The sequence below is a fragment of the Diabrotica undecimpunctata genome, chromosome 4 (assembly GCF_040954645.1).
Source record: "Diabrotica undecimpunctata isolate CICGRU chromosome 4, icDiaUnde3, whole genome shotgun sequence".
Classification (NCBI taxonomy): Eukaryota; Metazoa; Arthropoda; class Insecta; order Coleoptera; family Chrysomelidae; genus Diabrotica; species Diabrotica undecimpunctata.
The window spans coordinates 127,985,445-128,006,916 of NC_092806.1; the positions used below are offsets into that span (position 1 = coordinate 127,985,445).

The 21,472-nt window shown below is 33.1% G+C and overlaps 1 protein-coding gene across 2 annotated transcripts in view; it reads left to right on the forward strand.

Moving 5' to 3' along the window:
* The window catches only part of Ir25a (ionotropic receptor 25a), a 67,889-nt gene that overhangs the window by 12,063 nt on the left and 34,354 nt on the right, over positions 1-21,472 (forward strand). The window contains exons 1-3 of one of the 2 annotated variants that reach the window (XM_072530215.1): positions 9,096-9,294; positions 15,926-16,075; positions 18,264-18,566. In XM_072530215.1, the coding sequence (XP_072386316.1) occupies positions 9,207-9,294; positions 15,926-16,075; positions 18,264-18,566 (541 nt within the window). In that variant the 5' untranslated portion in view covers positions 9,096-9,206. Of the gene's footprint in view, positions 1-9,095; positions 9,295-15,925; positions 16,076-18,263; positions 18,567-21,472 lie in introns of those variants that run through there. The other variant, XM_072530216.1, reaches the window with a different exon arrangement.

A 21,472-nucleotide genomic window follows, 5' to 3' on the forward strand; every position in this document is an offset into this window, starting at 1 on the left:
TTGCACTAGAAACACTTATACCATAAGCGGGTCAAAATTGACCCTATGCGTGCCTAACTCTGCAGTAGTAACAGGTAAACTAACGGAATTTTCGTAGATCGATAAATCACCTACCGGTCGAAGATTAGCAGAAAGCGCGCAATGCTCAATCTATGTTTCGGTAGCGAAACTTGGCAATAAAAACGCGGGGGGTCAATTTTGACCCCGCCATGGTACTTAAGGGTTAATACATAAAATACCGACAAACGTTTAATCACGTTTTTAATTTTTTTTTGTGGTACACCCACGATACACAGTCTACACACATTTAGTCTGTGTATCGTGGGTACACCTATCTCATTCTATGTAGGTCACCGAAAATATAAATATTTTTATATCATTAACTCAGTGATATGCAACTCTCTTCCATATCACTGCATAAACTTCATTCATAACCTATGTTACACAGATTATGAACGATTTCCTAATAATCACTGGGCTTTCTTTTAAAATATATTTTTGATTGCACTGCCGGGTAACAGATTGCACCGGTAGGAACATACGCTAATTGGATTTCTGGCCGATGCTATTATCATGAGCTGTAAATCGAAGGAATATACAGTGCTAGTCAAAAGTCCGTTCCCCCCTCGTATCTTTTGAACGGTTATTGTTGTGATAGTGAAATTTGGAGGGAGGTAATAAACAGACGTAGGCTTCTCAACTAGTCATAACAGGTGACGTAATAGTGAGAGATGACGTTACAGCGCCACTGTGACAGATAATTTTAAATGGGACCTTATGGTAAGTGTTACCTCACTTGAAATGTATTGAAAATACCTATTCAGTCATAATAATTTTGTTTGAGTTTAAGCTCAATTTGATGAATAAATTAAATAAATAGGTACTAAAATTGTAGCTTCTCATTTAATTAATAAATATTTAACAACCAGTTCTTATAGTTAGTATTCAAAATCTGCTCCATCTACTTTCTGACAGTAATTCATCCTATTTCAAGTATGTCCACAGAAAAAAATCTAATGGTGTGAGGTTCGGTGACTGAGCTCTCCATTTTATCGTACCTCGTCGTCCAATCCATCTACCACGATATTCCTCATCTAGGTAACGTCTTACTGCAGCATATTGGTGTGCAGGAGCACCATCTTGTTGAAACGTTATTTCCAAGTTGCCGAATTCATCTGGATTATCCTCCAGAATTTCAAGTATTAACGGTTCAATTGCACTTTGTAACATCTCCAGACACACCGGTTAAGTTGGTATTGAGAAAAACAGGCCCATCTATGTGGTTTCCCAAAATACCTGCCCAAACATTAATTTTTGACGTGACAACGTCTTAAATTAGGTTGTGGCTCGGAGTCATTCATGAAAAAGTGTAACGCCCGCTCACGTCTGTTACAGTGAGTCACCGAACGAGAGAGAGGCCCGCCGGACCGGCGAATGCCTTGCATCTCTCTCCCACTCAAACATGATCGGTCCGCTGCGCGCGCAGCACTAGAGAATTAGGCGCGTTGAATCGGTGCATGCTTCCGTGCTTGTGTCTCTGTCTTTCTCGAGCGTTCTTGGCGTTCAAGACACATTACAGCAGAAACACTTCCTTTCATTTCATATTTCTCCTATCATCGTCCTATCCTCAACAAAATCACTCAAATAGAAATTAGTTAAGTTTAAGTTTACATGTACAATGTTTTAGTAAACAAAATATATTTCTATAGTTAAAATTTGTGCAATTCTTATTTTCATTCAATTCCTTGTTCCTATTATGCAATTTAATAATATTCATATCAATAAATAGTCTACCGAGAAAAAGACGTTGTCACGTAAAATCTTCGCCCGTAAAACCGACTTTACAGGCAACCGATTTTTTTTTTGGAAATTGAGTATGTGTTTCACGTAAGACGTGAGGATTCGTGTCATTCCAATACCTGACATTGTGTGTTAACATTTCCATTGAGAGAAAAAGTACTTTCGTTACTAAAACAAATTGTTTTTATGTAATCGGGTTGTTGGTTAATTTTATTGGACATATTTTTACAGAATTCTAGTCTTCGGTCGGGGTCATTGGTGCACAATTTTTAATTTGTATGGATGAAATTTGTTTTTAGCCAACACTCGGTGTACTGTCTTTTGATTGGTTCCATAGATATATGCTACTTGGGCTGTAGAAGAAGTAGGGTTCACTACCGTTTCTGAAATTATGTCAACTTTTTTGTCATCACTAATTGTTGGTCGACCAGATCGTTTGACATCTTTAACACTACTTGTTTGTTTAAATTTCCGAAGAAGCTTCCTCAAATAAGTTCTCGATGTAGGGCGATTGAGGTACCTCTCATTAAAAAGACGTTCCGCTGCATGGAAATTATCTCCACATTCACCAATTATTAACACAGCTGCTACTTTGTCGGCACCATTCTGCCTTTGTAAAAATTTAAAGTCTCGTTAAACAATAATTAAACTAAATATTAACTAAGAACAACTTGACTAAACTTTAATTGACTAGGCAGAAACAGAAACTAAATATTGAGCTATAAATGCTTTTGCAAACTAAAAACAACTAGAGAATTGACAAACTTCAACTTTTTGACAAATAACCAAAGGGGAACATTAGAATTTTTATTAATTAAATGCCAAACTAGAATTTTAGTATTTATTTAATTTATTCGTCAAAATCATCTTAAATCCAAACAAAATTAGAATGATTGAATAGGTATATTAAAATAATTGTAGTTTCGCATTTAATTAATAAATATTATAACGTTCGCCTCTGGTTAATTGTCAAAAAAGTTGAGGTTGACGTAAAAACAATTAGAGAATTCAAAAACATAAACTTTTTGACAAATAACCAGAGACGGAGGTTTTAATATTTATTAATTAAATGTGAAACTACAATTTTAGTATTTATTTAATTTATTCATCAAAATAAGCTTAAACTTAAATAAAATTAGTATGGTTGAATAGCTTTTTTCAATACCTTTCAAACGAGGTATCACTTGCTATAAGGTCCTATTTAAAATTATCTATCACAGTGGCGCTGTAACTTTATCTGTCACTATTACGTCACTTGTTATGACTATTATAGTTAAGAAGCCTGCGTCTGTTTATTACCCCTCTCCAAATTTGACTATTATAAGTATCTTCTTCTTCTTCACGTGCCATCTCCGCGACGGAGGTTGGCAATCATCATGGCTATTCTGATCTTAGATGCTGCTGCTCTGAATAGTTCAATTGATGTGCATCCGTACCATTCCCTCAAGTTACGCAACCATGAGATTCTTCTTCTTCCTACACTTCTCTTGTCCTGGATTTTCCCTTGTATAATCAATTAAAGTAGGTTGTATCTCTCATTACGCATAACATGCCCCAGGTATTGCAGCTTTCGTGTCTTGATGGTTTCCAATACTATTATAAGTATAACCTTATATATTATAAGTATAACCGTTTAAAAAAGATACGAGGAGAGGAATGGACTTTTGACTATCTGTATATCGCACATGTATAGTAGATATAGGACCAGAATCAACACACTAACTTGTGGAACAACTAGTCTAATTTCTTTTAAGCCTGAAAGTCTTCTTGCTTAATTCTAAAATGCCGTTCATTTATGTACGACTGTAAAAGTTGTGAGTATAGTTTGGGTAAAAACTTTTTAATTTATGTATTAAACCTTCATGCCTTTATCGAAAGCCTGTGCAGCATCAAGGAAGATAGTTAAACAGACTTTTTTTCTTTTAGCGATCTTTCGATAATTGTGATTCTGTGCACCTGTTTGATTATTGAGTGCTTATTTCTAAACCGTAATTAGTGTTTCGGAATAAGATTTTTTGCTTTAATAATTGGTTTAATTCTCTTAAGAAGTTTCTCAAACAGCTTCGATATAACAGGAAGCAGATATAGCGGTCTGTATGACGAAACCTCATGTACTGGATTTCCTGGTTTATATGTAGGTATATGTATTCGTTTTACTAAAATTAAAAACATTAAACAGAAAATACAAATCGATAAAGGTCGTCAGTTGTTATGTAGGTACAACATACCAAATCTGGAATAACCTGAAGTGTCTTGTCTAAAAAAACTAGACTATTATATTGTAGAGAAAAAAAGTGAAGAGTAGAGGAAAATAAATATTCAGAATGAAAAATTTTGATATCGAGGAAGCGTACTTGACAGAACACGTGGTACAACTTGTATGTAGGTATATGTATTCGTTTTACTAAAATTAAAAACATTAAACAGAAAATACAAATCGATAAAGGTCGTCAGTTGTTATGTAGGTACAACATACCAAATCTGGAATAACCTGAAGTGTCTTGTCTAAAAAAACTAGACTATTATATTGTAGAGAAAAAAAGTGAAGAGTAGAGGAAAATAAATATTCAGAATGAAAAATTTTGATATCGAGGAAGCGTACTTGACAGAACACGTGGTACAACTTACAACTACGTTAAAATAATATTGTAGGATGACACGTCAGAGCTTAGATGGATACCTGGTGTGTAGTAATGAAGTGTAATGAGCGACAAACTACAAAGTTAATGATATCTGCAACACTGGATTACATTATAAAATATAAGAGATTATAGAAAGTAACGTTTTAATGAAGACGTTTTTCAAAATATACTGTATAAAATTTTTTTACAAAGAACTGTTTAATCTAAAAAAATAGTCTTGAAGTATTCGTAATTGTGCTTCAATAAATAATAAAACAAGGGTTGTGCCCTAATTTCTGGTTACAATTTAATGTTTAATCATTTCAAAGGGCAGCTAATCTCTTTAAGTACTAGGAAACACTTCTATCTGAAATATAACAAAGAAAACAGATACGTATTTAGCTAAATATATTATGTAAAGATATTTGACAAATCTGAGAATAACATATTCTGTAACAAGGGTTGGATGAAAATTTGATGTGTGAAGTGTGGAAGATTTTAAATGCCAGCGTGAGAAACGACTGTATTTTTTTACGACCAGAAATTAGGATTAAGAATAATTAAATCTTAACAACAAAATTATTAGAGATTTATTCGAATTTTCAAATAATTTTCTACGTATCACAGTGCTTTGGAAACAAATCATTTGTAAAATTCCACGCGTGTAAAAAAACAGTCTGTAAAAAATGTACTTCCACGTAATATTTTGTATGTTCATTTTGTAGGTAAGAGCATTATCTAGTAATGTTTTATATTAGTATTTCACTTTGTTTCTTACCATTATTTATCATAAAATACATATATGATATTTTGTTTAAAGTTTTATTTTACATTTTCGCCATAGATCATAAGGGTCAAATGGGACCCGTTCGCGGTTATAGGACTGGTAGAAATGTCGGCGGTTCTAGTGTTAAAACAAAAAGAGAGAAGAACAACACAAGAAAACATATCAAATAATATTAAATATGCTAATAGTACTGCTATACAGGAGACATTAAATGAAATAGTAACTGATCAATAAAACTAGATTTGCTACCATTGATCAAATTAAAAGTATTACTAAATAATAGTATACACCTTCTGAATTCGAAGGTGACAGAAAAGTTAAGACTACATATTCATGAAGATAATAATATGTTTAAAACAAAAAATGGCAGAACAAATTTTGGAGAAAAATTAATTGCAAAAACGAAAATTAATAAAATTGAGAAAAATATTTTTATCTTTTGTAGTTAATGATGAATATTTCGAGTATGATATTCTACTTGGATTAGATTTCATTTTGAATTTTCGAATGAAACTTTCAAAATAAAAATTAAAAATAAAGATGCCACGATTGTGAAGAAAAAGATGCCCTCACTGTGGGAGAGAAAGATGCCGCCGATGTGGAAGAAGAATATGCCACCACTGAGGGAGAGAAAGATGCCACCGCTGTGGTAAAGGAAAAAGTAGATAAGCCAAAGATAGGGGACTATGTCATCCAGTACGAGATGTCTCTGTTTCCAGGAGTGGTGACTGGAGTGGAAAAGCAAGCAGTGGATGTTAGCACCATGGAGAAATGTGGAAGATTTTGAAAGTGGCAAGACCAGCTTATGTACGAATTTGCTGACGTAATTCAAGCCAAAATAAATGCATCCGTCCAAATTTCTCACAGAGAAATTTTTCAAGTGCCTGAAATGGACATTTATGCGAATAATTAGAATTACCAATAATGACTTAACTAACTTCTTTTATTTATTTTTTGTGGATAATAACATTTGTTTTTATTATTAATAAAGCTTTCTGATTCAACTGTTGGGGTGATTTTATGACTGATCAACTACATATTATGCTCACATACACATGGGCGACTTTGTGACATATCTAATATTCAGATCATAATTACAGGCGATTTACAGAGAGGTAAAATTGTGACAAATATTTTTGTAAACTACTGTATTTTTTGTAAATTTTTTCCAGTAATATCCAGCTAATTTAGAAGTTAAAAGTTTCTTAAGTAAATTTCTTAAGAAAATATGCTCTCCTTCAAGCCATCCTGCAAGAAAAAATATTTGGAAAACGAGGTCCAGGAAGAAGAAGAACATCTTGGTTAAAGAACCTCAGAATCTGGTTCAATACAACATATGTGCTGCTTTTCCGCGCTGCTGCAGATAAGATATAGTAATAATAATAATAATAATAAAACTTTATTCATCTTTGCAGATTATTTACATAATATCGGACATGTCAAAGTAAAAAGAAACGTTAAAGACTACCTATACAATATAAACATACACATAAATATAGAAACAACATACAACATATCTAAGACATAAATTCCAAAACACTATAAAAGCATGACTCGATGAGATAAGTCTTCAATTTATTCTTAAATGCCCTATCATCATCTGCTTCACTTTTTAATTTTAATCGGAGCTGATTAAAAAACCTTACGCCGCTATAATCAGGGTTTTTTTCAAACATAGAAGTGTAATGTTTAGGAGTCCTAAAGAAATCTTTTTTTCTGGTACGATAATTGTGTACATCTGAATTTGATTTCAATCTATTAATATTAGCTTTTGTATACAGAATACTTCTGTATATAAAAATTGAGGGAACAGTGAGTATTTGATATGTTCTAAAATGCTCTCTACACGTATGTCTATATGGTAAATTAAAAATCAAGCGAATTATGCGCTTTTGGGCCATAAAAACTTTCGAGACATTTGTTGCACTGCTCCATAAAACAATATTATATGACAAATGTGAATAGATGATAGCGTAATAAACATTAAGTATCTGTTCCGTTGTAAATAAGTATTTGAGTTGCAAAAGAGCATAGTATCCAGAATTAATTTTCGAACATACATGATTAATATGTACCTCCCAGCTCATATTACTGTTTAGATGTAGTCCTAAAAACTTTGTAGTGTCAGATAAAGTGATAAAATCATTGTCGACTTTGACAGAGAAATTTTCCTTTATTGGAGTTTTTATATAAAATTGCATACATACTGTTTTACTCGAATTTACTATTAAGGAGTTTTTTTCGCACCAAGACGTAAACTCATGGGCTACGGTATTGAGTTTTAACCTCAAAGTCGTGTCATCAGCATACAAAAAAATATTTTCCGTACTCATATATTTAGGCATATCATTGATATAACAAAGAAATAACAAAGGACCCAGTATTGATCCTTGTGGAACGCCAAGATCAACTGCATACAAATCTGATTGATAATGACCGACTTTGACATACATCTGTCGATATTCTAGATAGGATTGTAACCATTTTAAAAAATTACCTCGAAATCCAAGTCCGTTTAGTTTACAAACTGCTACATTTAAATTTATAGAGTCAAAAGCTTTAGTTAAATCAAAAAAGAGGGCTCCAACAAATTTCTTTTGATCTAATGAACTATAAATGAATTTAAAAAATGTTGTTGATGCACTCTCGGTTGATTTACCTGGAAGAAATCCATTTTGATATGAACTTATTATGGTATATTTACTAAGAAATGACAACATCCTTTTATGAATGCATTTTTCAATAACCTTACACAAGACAGTTGGTACGGTAATTGGTCTATAATTTTCTAACATAGTTTTGTTTCCTCTTTTAAATATTGGGGAAACGATAAGAATTTTCAAATCAGTGGGAAAAATACCCATCTCTACTGATTTATTTATTAAATCAGTTAACGGTTGAATAATGTACACGCTCATATGTTTAACTAGCTTTGTGGAAATGTAATCAATACCCACTGAATTTACATTTTTTAAGGATGAAACAGCTTCGGCAACATCGCTATAGTCAATAGAATGGAAGAAGAATGTTTGGTCAACATTTAAGGTCGTATAGTTTTTAAATTGTGAATTTCCATATTTGGCATTTAATGCATTTTTTGAAAATGATGAAAAGAATACGCCGAAAGCATTTGCCATCTCTTTTTTATCGTTTATGAAACTTCCTAAGTGTTCGATTTTTTCTATGTTTTTATACTGTCCTTTTTTCCAGTTTTGATATTAACTGTTTTCCAAATAAATTTTTGCTTTTGATAGTTATTTTTGTTGTGAAAAGTATTCTGGAAACAATGCTTTTTTGCTTCTTGAATTTTATCAGTATAGTTCTTTTTGTCTTCTTTATATTTTAATTTTGTCATAAAGATAAAGATTGTCATGATGATCGCCAACATTCGTAACGGATAGGCATATCAAGAAGAAGAAGAAAGTAAATTTTTCAATATAATAATTCCATAAAAAATATCTTGAAATTGAAAAAAACTGCTGAATCTGTCACAAAGTTGCCTCGTTTTACATTAAATAAATTTTGTTTTTTGTTTAATTTTTTCAACAAAAAATAAAATTTGTTTAATTTATGTTTACGTTTAATTTTGTTAGTTTTGGTTCACGCCGAGTATTTCATTTCCCCGGTACCACCCATATGTGAAAGTAAATTCCCTTATCTGTCATTTGGGACGATCTCGATGGAGGACTAGAAGCCCCACACCAGAAAAACATAATAAGAAAAACTTTAAGTATTACAGTTATTAATATATAATAATATAAATGTATTAAAATTTTGGTCATCCTCGAAGTAAATCACTAAGACGAACCTGATAAAATATCTCTTCTTTATTTATTAAATATATGTGTACGATGTGTACATTCAAACACTTCCTATGGCAACGAAAGTAAATAAGTGAAAAACTATACCATTATCTGTTCATACGTGAATATTATGATCGATTTTTCAAACATCACCTATTAATTTCATGTAACAGAAAAACTTTATTAAGTAACAAAATGTTGTTTGAAGCACACTTGTTTGTAATTTTAAATGTTTTTCTTTTTAAACAGTGCAACTCCCAAACGACGCAGAACCTAAACATTCGTAAGTATTAATTTACTTGGAAAAGGAAAATATGTTTAATTATGCAAATGTAGGTCAAAGTTAAACTTGTAGCTGTGGAATTGTTCACTTCACTTTTCTATAGACAAAAACCACACCAAATCAATAAAATGAATTAATCGTAATCTTCATCATGATTATTAGAGACCGGAATAAATGCATTTTTTTGCATATCTGGCATATTTTGCATAAATTTCATATTTTTACAAGAAACTGCATATCTCTGCATAATTTTATATAAAAAAATGTATACTGCCAATATTTTCTGAATGTGTCGACCTTTTCTCTAAATTGTTCGTTCAAATTCCCCGAGTAATAGAACCTCTATTTCTTTGAATAATTTTGGATGCACCTACTATTGTAATAAAAGGTATTAGGTAAACTGGTAAACAATTAACGACCCATATATATATATATATATATATATATATATATATATATATATATATATATATATACAAACAAAATCAAACATACATAAACACTTTTAGTGGGACGGGGTTTTCCGGAATCCAAAAGGAGCGGAAATGTCGGTGAAGCTTTTAGGAATAAGTAGCTGTATGAATCCCCGAAACTTACATTGGTTTAAGTTATGGTTTTCGCATCAAACAGTGTAAAAGTGTATTGAGGCAAATTTTAAAAGTGCACAGTGTAATTTTATTACGTAACCCGTGACTTCGTTAATTTGTTTATATCGCAATGTCCAAACTAGTGCTTGAATTCAGCCAAATCCTGAATTAAAGGTAGACGGAGGAAAACTATTTTGTCAAGATTGCTCTAAAATTGTAACTATTTTCATTTTAAGACAAGTGGGAGCCATTGTCAACGCATGTCTCGGTAAAAAAACGTGTGAATAAACTTTGGTTTTTTGTTTTAGATTTTTTCTGAGTGAAAATGTTTATTTAATCAGCATAAAAGATACCTTATTACTTTAAAAAGTGTGAAAAAGCTCTTAAAGGGCCCAATTCAAAAGGACAATTGACAATGGCGCAGTGCTTAGGGACTCAAAAAACCGAGCTGCAACTTTTTAACTAGGACCTTTTCGATGCCTTCTTATCTTCGGAATTTCCAATTTCAAAAGTAAACAATGTCACTTTTTCCTCATTTTTTCAGAACTATTGTAAATTTAGCATTTCCGATGAAAGTACCTTAAGAAAAAAATATATCGAGATTTGCTACGATGATAAGAAAAATTCGAAAAATTGTTGCCGATAATCGATTTTGCAGTTGTCGAAACTATTAATTCACGGGGGTGCTATATGGGGCATTTAATGATAGAAGTTTTACACGAAGATGTAAACAACAAATATTACCTTATTGCGTTGGAGCAATTGAAGAAAATTAACAATTTGACTACAACACGTTTATTAATGTTAAGTCACAATGCAAGCTATATGGTAAAGCCAGCACAGAACACTACAATACAATACATTCTATTACTCCAGTCGTCAGACACGAAAATACCAGTGAGCCTCTAAAAATCATACAAACAAGTTGAATTTTGCCAAAAATATTAATGTTGGGATCCCAAAAAAGATCCAAAAACGTTTACCATTTTTAACCCCGGGCTTCCCCTTAAAACCTCCCTCGTACGGGAGTGAAAACGCAAAAAAATTGATTTACCAAGAATTTGTACGCCACTGCAATTTTTAACTTTATTTTTCTTCATTCTACTTACTATGTGTTCATCTTCATTACTGACGATTTGATCCTGTTCTGTCCTTTCTGTTAGTATAATATCTACTGGCATATTGTCAATGTCGAAATTGTAGCCAATTGAGTCCTCGACTATAATTTCAGTCATATTGGTTTCTTCCAAAATTTGCTGACCGTGCAGATCTCCATAATCCAGCATCTGTTCTTGATTTACCTCGTCAACGTCTTCCTTTTCTTGCACATTGTCCTCAATTGCAGGTATGTATTCTGCTTCTTCAACAGTTCTGTTGATAGTAATAGATCCTTGAGATCTATGACCCCGTCGTATTTGTGGTCCACCTCGTGTTTTTGGTCCACCTCGTGGTTTTGGTCCACATCGTGTTTTTAGTCCACCTCGTGGTTTTATTACATCTTGTGAGTTCGGTCCACCTCTTGGTGTAGATTTTCTAGTATTGCTAGTAGTTGAACTCTTGTTTTGATAATACTGGTTTACTTCTTCGACTGAAACACTTTTGCCAGCAGTTATTGGAAGACATAATTGTTTTGCCCTTGTAACGTTTTGCAAATCATTTTCACGAATCTTTTCTACGTATAATTTAAATTCTTTTCCAATATCTTCATTTATTTCACCGATTGGTCGAGCATACAACGGAAGTTTTGGCAATGCCTTGTTTCTGTCAGTGGGATAAATTCGTGAAGCCTCAAACCCCTTTTTGAGATTACGAGCAGCAGTGTCGGAAAAGCTAGATCCACCTTCAATCGGGTGGGGGCCTTCTTCAAGAGTCACAACCTCTCTCTTGATACAAAAGTAAGAATGCTGCGATGCTATGTCTTCTCTGTCCTTTTTTATGGTGTTGAATCGTAGACCTTGAACGAAGATATGTGCAGAAAACTGGAAGCATTTGAGATGTGGCTATATCGGAGAATGCTTAAGATCCCGTGGACTGACCGAGTCACAAATAAGGAGGTCCTCAGAAGAATGAATAAGAATCGAGAAGTACTGACCACCATCAAATCTCGAAAGTTACAGTTCTTCGGACATGCAAGGAAAAATATTTGGAAAACGAGGTCCAGGAAGAAGAAGAACATCTTGGTTAAAGAACCTCAGAATCTAGTTCAATACAACATCTGTGCAGCTTTTCCGCGCTGTTGCAGATAAGATAAAGATTGCCATGATGATCGCCAACATTCGTAACGGATAGGCACATCAAGAAGAAGACTGTCTTTCTTCCTTCCTTGGTCGCTCTCCACTGGGTTAAAATTTGCCGCCAATATGTTTTAAGGCTGGCAAAATACCCCACATCCAGCTGTTGCAGTAAGTGGGTAGAGTTTGGAGGGAAAATATTAAACGAACATTATGTTCCCTTGCAAGTGTTAATGTCTTTATTGAAATATGTGCTGACATGTTGTCACCTATCAAGATTTTTCTACCTTCGCTTTTGTTGGCGTACGGTAGAAAATGTGTCTTAAGCCAGTCATTAAATGCAGAATTTTCAATCCAGCCCGATTTTAAGTTGTTCAACTTCGTACCATTAAGTGCACCAAAAATCCAATCCGACCACTTCAGACTACCTTTCATTATTACATATGGAGGTAGAAACTCTCCATCTGCATTTGCACAACACAAAGTGGTAAAATTGTTGGATGCGACATCAGAAATTTCTATCTCCAAGTTATCAAAAAACTTACTTATTATTTCTTCATTTACTTGAGCCCTCCTTATCGAAATATTCGTTTGAAATTGTTCAGCAAGTTCTGTGCGGTTTCTCTCTACAAATAATTGGCTCCAATCCCAGCCTGGTAAATTTTCCTTAAACTGTGATACTTTTCTCTCTTGAGAATTTAGGTAACTTTGTGCAATGCATCTCACATCAAACAAAGATATTGGAATTCCATCATCACTTAAAGAAATAACATGCTTGGCTATCGACTTTTCTTCTTCTTGAGAAAATACTGTAGGTCTTTCTACGTTTTTTGAATGATTTCGTTTTAATTTATTTCGAATTGTATTACGCGGGATATCGTAGTGTTTTGAAGTCGCCTTTCACTCAGCATTCCACTTTTAACCTGTTCTAGTACCGTTTGTAGGTGTTGCTCTGTATATCGGCTTTTAGTTCCATACCGACGGACCCCAGTATGTAGACTGTGTATCTGTTTTCTCAGCATTTCGGGAAATCCTGAAATACAAAATTAAATTCAATAAATAAATTTTCACGCAATTTTAAATCGTCAGGGTAATTTTGAACCAGTTTCAATGTGGTGCAAAGTTAGCCTGAAATCATAAAAATTATCAGGCCGGCCAGTTTTTGCTGCAATTCCGGGTTATTTTAATGAAACTGGATGTTCTGATGTACCGAAAGTGATCCTAAATCATTAATAAAATAATTAAAATACCTGGATACTTACTGTTTGAATTATTGTTTACAACATAGCACTTTACAGACCGTATAAAAACTCAAGGTTGACACAATAAAACATATCAGACGCCTTCAAACTAAACGGAAATGTCAATGACAGAGACATCTATTGCAATTTATCCAAATTAAACAATTTTAACAGCAAGAATACTACTTATAATGTACACTAATGTCAAAAAAAGTAAATGGTGCAAAATTAGACCCTGTGGATCAAAGTTACCCCGAATGAACGTACTTTAACCTTTAATTGTGGCTTATTCCCATTTAAATAGTAATTATGTTTAACTTTATTACCTAATACGAGTCTGTTTTTACCTATTACATGTCTAGTTGGGATTTTTGACTGATAAATTCTGTTTAAGTGTTTTAACTTTATTGCCAAATACGAGCCTCTTTTTACTTATTACATGTCTATTATAACTCAAAGAACGAAATATTTGGCAGGAAATTGTTGCATGAAATGTTACTTTTTGCCTACTAAAATAATAGTATAATTATAAAATTGTAGAATTATACTATTATTTTAGTAAGCAAAAAACATTTCATGCAACAATTACCTACCAAGTATTTTGTTCTTTGACTTATAGTTAGGTTTTTTGATTGATAAGTTCTGTTTAAGTTTTTAACTTTATTACCAAATACGCGGCTGTTCTTACTTATTACATGTCTAGATAGGTTTTTGATTGATAAATTTAAGCATTTTAACTTTATTACCAAATACGAGTCTGCTAGTTAGGTTGTTTGATTAATAAGTTCTGTTTGTGTTTAACTTTATTATCAAATACGATTCTGTTTTTACTTATTACATGTCTAGTTAGGTTCTTTGATTGATAAATTATATTTCAGTGCCTAACTGTATTACCAAATTTCATAAATAGACAATAGCGAAGCCCAAACTGCGTTTTTATTACATTAACCAGGATTGTTAGGAAAGTATTAACAATAGCCGGTAAATTTAATTATAAAGGCATTATTAATTACATTGACCAACTGCTACGGTTACTATTAATATTTACCGATAATTATTAAGACAGACCGGACTTATCACATCGACCGTAACATACATACATATTGGCTTAATCCTTCAATTCGATAAATTAGTTCACCTGTACTAGTTCCAAAATTTAAATAATAATAAACTTAAATAAATAATAAACTTAAATGGAATTTAAAACAGATCCACACATCGTAAAAATAATTATCTAGTTAACACCACTTTATGATTTGAACCTTTTATGGTACCTGTAAATGTTTTTATGTAGAATTTTTAGATATGCACTGTTTTTCTCTTCACTGTAAGAATTGGAATTACCAAAATGTATTGGTCCACGGGAGGTACTTTATTTCCCTCCTACCCAACGGTAAACAGGGTCGGGAATTCTCCTATCCACCACCTGGGGACGCACTACCTAGGGTTGTAGAGATTCAGCTATGATACCTATATCTAATTTAGGCTTCTTTAGTTCTTTATCGATATTTATACTTTTATTATTTCTCATAGATTCCAAGTGGTGACTTATTCTTGTCCATCTTGGAATAGTTCCGTGCCAGTCGTCCTTGTGAAAATTATAAGTAATATTTAATTTATCCATTTCAGAGTACCAATCTGTAGCTACATATCCAACTGATGGCGCTGTCATCTTGGCTGGCGTTAGTTTTCTATTAGCGTTGTTTCTCGTATTAGATAGTTTTCGCTTTTCAGACGCCGGAAACTCGACGAAAACGTAAAATTGTGATTTGTTGTATTCGTCCTTGAGAGACTGCGGTAATTTCTCGGAATTCTATAATAGAAACATTAGTAATATTTACTATTTCCAAGATCCTCTATTAATCACTTGACCTTTGCTTTGCAATTTTTGAATTCTAATTCTAGTGTTTCTAAGTTAGTAATAATAAATGCCACAATACCTTTACTTAAAAAAGGATAAGTTACATATATTTGAATTACTCACTCTTTTATCGATACCTGAATGTCTTTTACTCTCACTATTACTTTCTACACAAGCCTTGCCCTTCACATTATCATCGGAATCAAAATATAAATTAAAATCACTTGCAGAATCATTATAATACGCATTTTAACGAGCTGTCATACTGCATGGCGCAGTCATTTCTAAAAATCGTTCTTACACTTAAAAATACTTAATTTTACTTTTAAAGGAACTAGGGTTCTTCTAATTTAAAGCGTCATTTATAGAGCAATAGAGATACTTTTCATAGGATAAGTTAGTAGGTGCCTATTTTTATTAAAAATATGTGTAACTCATTTTGGAACAAATGTGGCTTGTTCCCTTGTCGCTATAAGATCACCAATTGCTTCAATGGTCAAAACTAATGTATAAACACAATCACCTCTCCAACTGAATTGAAACTGAACCAACAACTGAAGTGACCGTGTATTGATTTGTGTTTTCGGTATTCCGTTGAATAATGTACAAAATTGCTCTTATTTAATAAAATTTAAATTTAAAATTTAAAAATCTGATATATTTTCAATACAATTTAAAATATACACAGGATTGTGTATTATTTTGATTCAGTGTTCGTCAATGAAGAAGGAAATGAAGTGGCAGATAAAGCTTTGGATGTCGCCTTAACCTATTTAAAAAAGAACAGTAAACTTGGAATAAGCGTCGACTTAAAAAGAGTTGTTGGCAATAGAACCGATTCAACAGCGTTTTTGGATACACGTAAGTAAATTTAAATTTTTAATTACCTGTTTACTTCATTTTTGATATCGATATTTGACAAAGATTTTATCAATTTTTAATTAAAAAAGAGAATTATTAGGATAAATAAATCTGTTACCAATACTTAACCAACAGTTAATCTGAATTTTTATGTTTTTGAAAAAGCAAATAAAGTTCTTTAAGTAAAAAGAGGAAAATAAATAATTTGATATTTTTTTAAGACGATTGATGTGAAAGTCATATGAAGGGTACAGGGAAAAACCAAATATGTCATTTCTTTTCACAACTGAGTAAATTGAATTTTAATGTTCACAAAAAATTATTTTTATTTCAAAAAGGGTTTATAAACATTAGTTTACATAAAATAGAAGTTAACATTATTCTAAAGTGTTATAACTACAGTTTTTTTATTTACAAAACTAAAGTCGGCTTCATTGCAAAAAATCTGAATTACTTACGGTTTTACAGGAACAAAAGCAGCAATATCACATAAAACAGACAAAAACTAGCCGTTTTCTTTTTGAACTAAAAAAGAAAATTAATGTATTTTTGAATGGTTGAAGGTTCTGGAAAAATATCACTGCTTTTGGACTGCAAAACCGCTTAAGACTCATTAATTAAATGAAAGAAATTTTAGAAATTCAGAGAAATTTAGAAGTTCATTAAAGAAATGAACAGGTTGAATATCGATGTACTGGGTATCAATGAAGCCAGGTGGTCCAACTCAGGTTGTTTTTCAACAGACGAAGCCACAATATATTATTCCGGTAGCGAAAATAACCAACACACACACACACACGGCGTGGCACTAATAGTTAATACAAAATCTAACAGAGCGGTGGAATGCTGTTCCCCTATCTCAGAAAGGGTAATGGTACTGAAGATGGTGACATGTAGAGATGTAAAGAGATCGAAGACCTTCAAAATAAATATGATGTGGTTAACCTACACAAGAAAGTTAAAGAAAGGTACAGGTAAATGGAATTCCCATTAACAACATTAGATATGCGGATGACATTGTGATCTTAGCCGAAAATATTGAAGACCTATTCAGAGACTGGTGACCAGAATAGCGGAGTATGGAAAAGAGTACGGTCTAACAATGATTAACTCCACAAATAATTACATTCAGGAGATCAAAATCAGAATAAAAAAGGCTAGAGCAAATTTCAACAAAATGAGAAGAGTGCTATGTACAAGGGATTTAAAATTGGAACTAAGAGTTAGGTTGGCGAGGTGCTACATTTATTCAACTTTGTTTTATGGAATGGAATCTTGTACCTTGAATGCGACATCAATAAAAAAACTGGAAGCATTCGAGCTGTGGGTGTATAGAAGAATTCTGAAAATATCGTGGACAGAACACGTCACAAACAAAGAGATTCTGAGTAGGATGAATAAAAAAATAGAAATTTTAAATACAATTAAAACAAGAAAATTGGAATATCTCGGACATATTACACGTGGAGAGAAATACACCTTGCTTCAACTGATTATGCAGGGAAAGATCCAAGGAAAAAGAAGCATAGGGAGGCGTAGAATGTCACGGCTGCGCAACCTGAGAGAGTGGTAGGAATGTACATCAAATGAACTTTTCAGAGCATCCGTCTCAAAAGTCCGAACAGCTATGATGATTGCCGACGCGACGATTGAAGAAGAAGATGCATGCCCAACGTATCCCCGTGCATACGGGGCACGTAGTGGCAATTTTGACCCACTTCAACCAAAGTCATTACCTTAATATCTTCATATTCGGTTAGAGGTATAATCAATGCTCAATAAATAAAAGGCTTATATTTTGTTACTGCCTAAAAATTTAACGTCACCTTACACTCTACGAAATGCTGGTTAAACTGTTTACTTAAAGTACAGTCAACGAAAAATAAAAACCTACAATTTCAATGACTGAAGCAATTTGAACAAAAAAAAAAAAATAATAATACTAAAATGAATTAAAAAACCGTACAGTTAATTGCATCCAGTTCTGCTTATCGTTCTAGTGAAGTTAAACACTTGCTTATTATCATTTTTATTTTATTTTATTTATCATTTTTTTAACACAGTAAGCATAGGTACGATAATTTTGTCTAGGAGAGTACATTTCATATTTTATGTAAACTAACAATATTATTAAATTTGTTTATTTATCACGCAGAAAAAATTAAGTTACAATTTTTTTTTATTTTAGTATGCACAACTTACAACGAAATGTTAGAAGGCAAGACGCCTCCGCACTTGGTTTTGGACACTACTATGACAGGTCTAGGATCAGAAACAGTAAAATCTTTCACAGCAGCCTTAGCCTTGCCAACTGTAAGTGCTTCTTTTGGTCAAGTAGGCGATTTGAGACAATGGAGAAACATAGATGATAACGAGAAGAAGTATTTGGTACAGATAAGTCCTCCTGCTGATTTAATACCTGAAATCGTTCGGACTATTGTTTTAAATCAAAATATTACAAATGCCGCAATTCTCTTTGACCATTCTTTTGGTAAGTCAAAACTATTGATATCCTCACGTATAGCAAATGATATCACACATATAATGTATATTAATAAATATTATATATATATATATATATATATATATATATATATATATATATATATATATATATATATATATATATATATATATATATATATATATACACAGGGTGGTGAATCGTCAAACGGGCCATAGAAAACCCAGTGAAAAATTCTAAATTGTTGAATTTCTTCTTCCCTAATTATTTTGCACAAAAAGTCAAGAAAAACTATTTGTAGAGGACTGAAATATGTATCGGAAACAAATGTTAAAATTGTTCTACGAATTAAACGTATTCCAAAATTTTGCAAGAATATAATACATTTTTCAGGCCACCCCTTAAAGTCAGGCCACACGCTGTGCAAGAATGTGTATGACATGTTGCGTTTGGTCATATAATATTTGAATTGCCAAAATTTTAATGTTGTGATTTATTGTTTAAAAAACAATAAAGTTGATTAAAAATGTATTTAGTTCAGGAGAAAGTAGCAATAATAAAAATGTTTTATTCAGGCAATAGTGCGCGAATTGTCAGTTCTTTATTTAGCGTAAGATATCGCAATAAACCAATTCCAAGTCATTCAACAATTCAAAGGATTGTACCAAATTTTGAAAATTGAATTGTAGGACATTCTAAAATAAGTTCTCGGACCATTGCAGACCAGTTTCATATTCATAATTCCACGGTATTAAAAATTGTGAAAATGAATAATTTCCTTTCATATAAATTTCAATGTCATCAAGAACTAAGGGTACACGCAGTAGTTTCATTTGGTTCATTTATTGAGACAATTTTGACTTTATGCATGATAATACCAAATATCAATTAAATGCATATGAATTAAAAATCGTAACAAATTACTTAAGGGGAAATAGGAATAAATACTCTAGAATGGCCAACCTGGAGCCTTATCTGAATATTATCGAACATCTTTGGGATAAACTTTATCTAAGGGTTAGAAGTCAAACAGGCCAGCCAGAAAGAAGAAGAAGCTTCGTGAAAAAGTATGTTTTTATTTAAAATTTGTTCCTTTTCCTCCTAAATCGTATGCAACGGTTATTGATGTTTTAGGGCATTAGATTAGATTAGATTATGTGAGGTCGTTAAGGCCATGCGGCCTCACCGCACTTCGACCTATAGAGATCTTTTGTGCACACCTTAATCTAGTTAAACTCTAGAATGCCAATACTTCTGATGAAGTTGATTAGCTTCCTAGGTGACTTGTTTCCTATGTCAGAGGACGCCAGACTGACCTCTCCTAGGAATTTTAGTCTTTTGCAGAACAATGCTACGCAGTTGCATAGTATTTGTTCTGCCGTTTCTTTTTCATTGTGACAGAAACGACAGTTCTCACTATCTGATTTGCCTATCTTCTTGAGATGATATCTCAGAGGGAAGTGACCAGTGAGAAGGCCAGTGACCATTTTGATATCTTTTTTACTCATTTCGAGAAGGCGGTTTGTTGCATTAGGCGACACTTTTATGAGCCTTTTAGCTTGCCTTTGTCCTGGTGTGTTAGACCAATATGATCTTAGTTGATTGAGTTCCCAGGTACGGAGTTCCTCTCTGATGTGGCTTTTCGATAGTCTACAGAAGGGTTCCGGACCCTGGAATGGGGTATTAGCTCCTTCTTTTGCGAGGCTGTCAGCTTCCTCATTTCCTGCAATTCCCTTGTGACCTGGCACCCACATCACAGTTACATTGTTGCGTTCCGCCAGCTTCTTGAGAGATTGTTTACAGTCCCTAACCAACTTCGACTCACATGTAAATGACTTTAGAGCCTTTAAGGCGGCTTGGCTGTCTGATAAAATAAGGACTTTTGGACATTCTTAGGCACTTATGTCTATAGCATGTATTTCTGCTTGGAAGATAGTTGGGGCGTTTCCAAGAGATTTAGATAGCCTGAAATTGGGCCCAGTAACTCCCACTCCTGCCCTTTCATCTATCTTAGATCCATCCGTATACCATACGAGTGAACCTTCTTCCACTTTTGGTTCAATTTCTTCACCCATTTGGTGGTTTTTTATGACCACTTCAAAGGGTGTTTCAAAGTCGAATTTGACTGGCATAGCATCTGTCGGCATGTCCTTAGAATCCAATGGAATTTCTTCTAAGATTTTTCCAATATGACTATTCCAGGTGAGTTTTTGATCTAGGGTTACCCCCAGATATATTACTTCCTTGGAATAGTCTAATGTGATGCCATTCATAGTTGGAGCCTGTAAATTGTATTTACGTCTCCTAGTGAAAGGTATCAAAGTCGTTTTACTGGGGTTGACATTTAAGCCCTCTTTCGAGCACCAACTTTTAATTTCGTTAAGAGCAGTTTGCATGAGACTAGATATAGTCTGGTCATGCTTGCCTCTAATTGTAACAACTAGGTCATCTGCGTAATCTTGGGTTATAAAACCAGAATCATCAACTTAGTGAGAAGGTCATCCACAACCAAAGACCACAGCAGAGGCGATAATACTCCCCCTTGAGGGCACCCCTTTACCGCTGTCATAGTCACAGATTCTCCTCCAATACTGTTTTAGGGCATAATACCCGATATAAGACAATGTTGTTCAAGTTCACCCTTAATTTTTGTTGTTTGTAATTCGTTTTTTTGACCGAACTTTTCAGGGCAGCAGCCAACAGAGAATAGCCATGTTAGTGTCCAACATCCGTAACGGATAGGCACCATAAGAAGAAGAAGTAATTCGTTTCGATATTACGCTATTTTCTTTTGTAGCCTTCTAATTAAATAAATTATGCTAAAGAATCAAGCAGTAATGACCATTTTTTGTATTAAAAATAAAAAGATGTTGAGTATACAATGTAAAACAGTGCAAAAAACTTCTAATGAATTTTTATTTTTGGAAATTTAT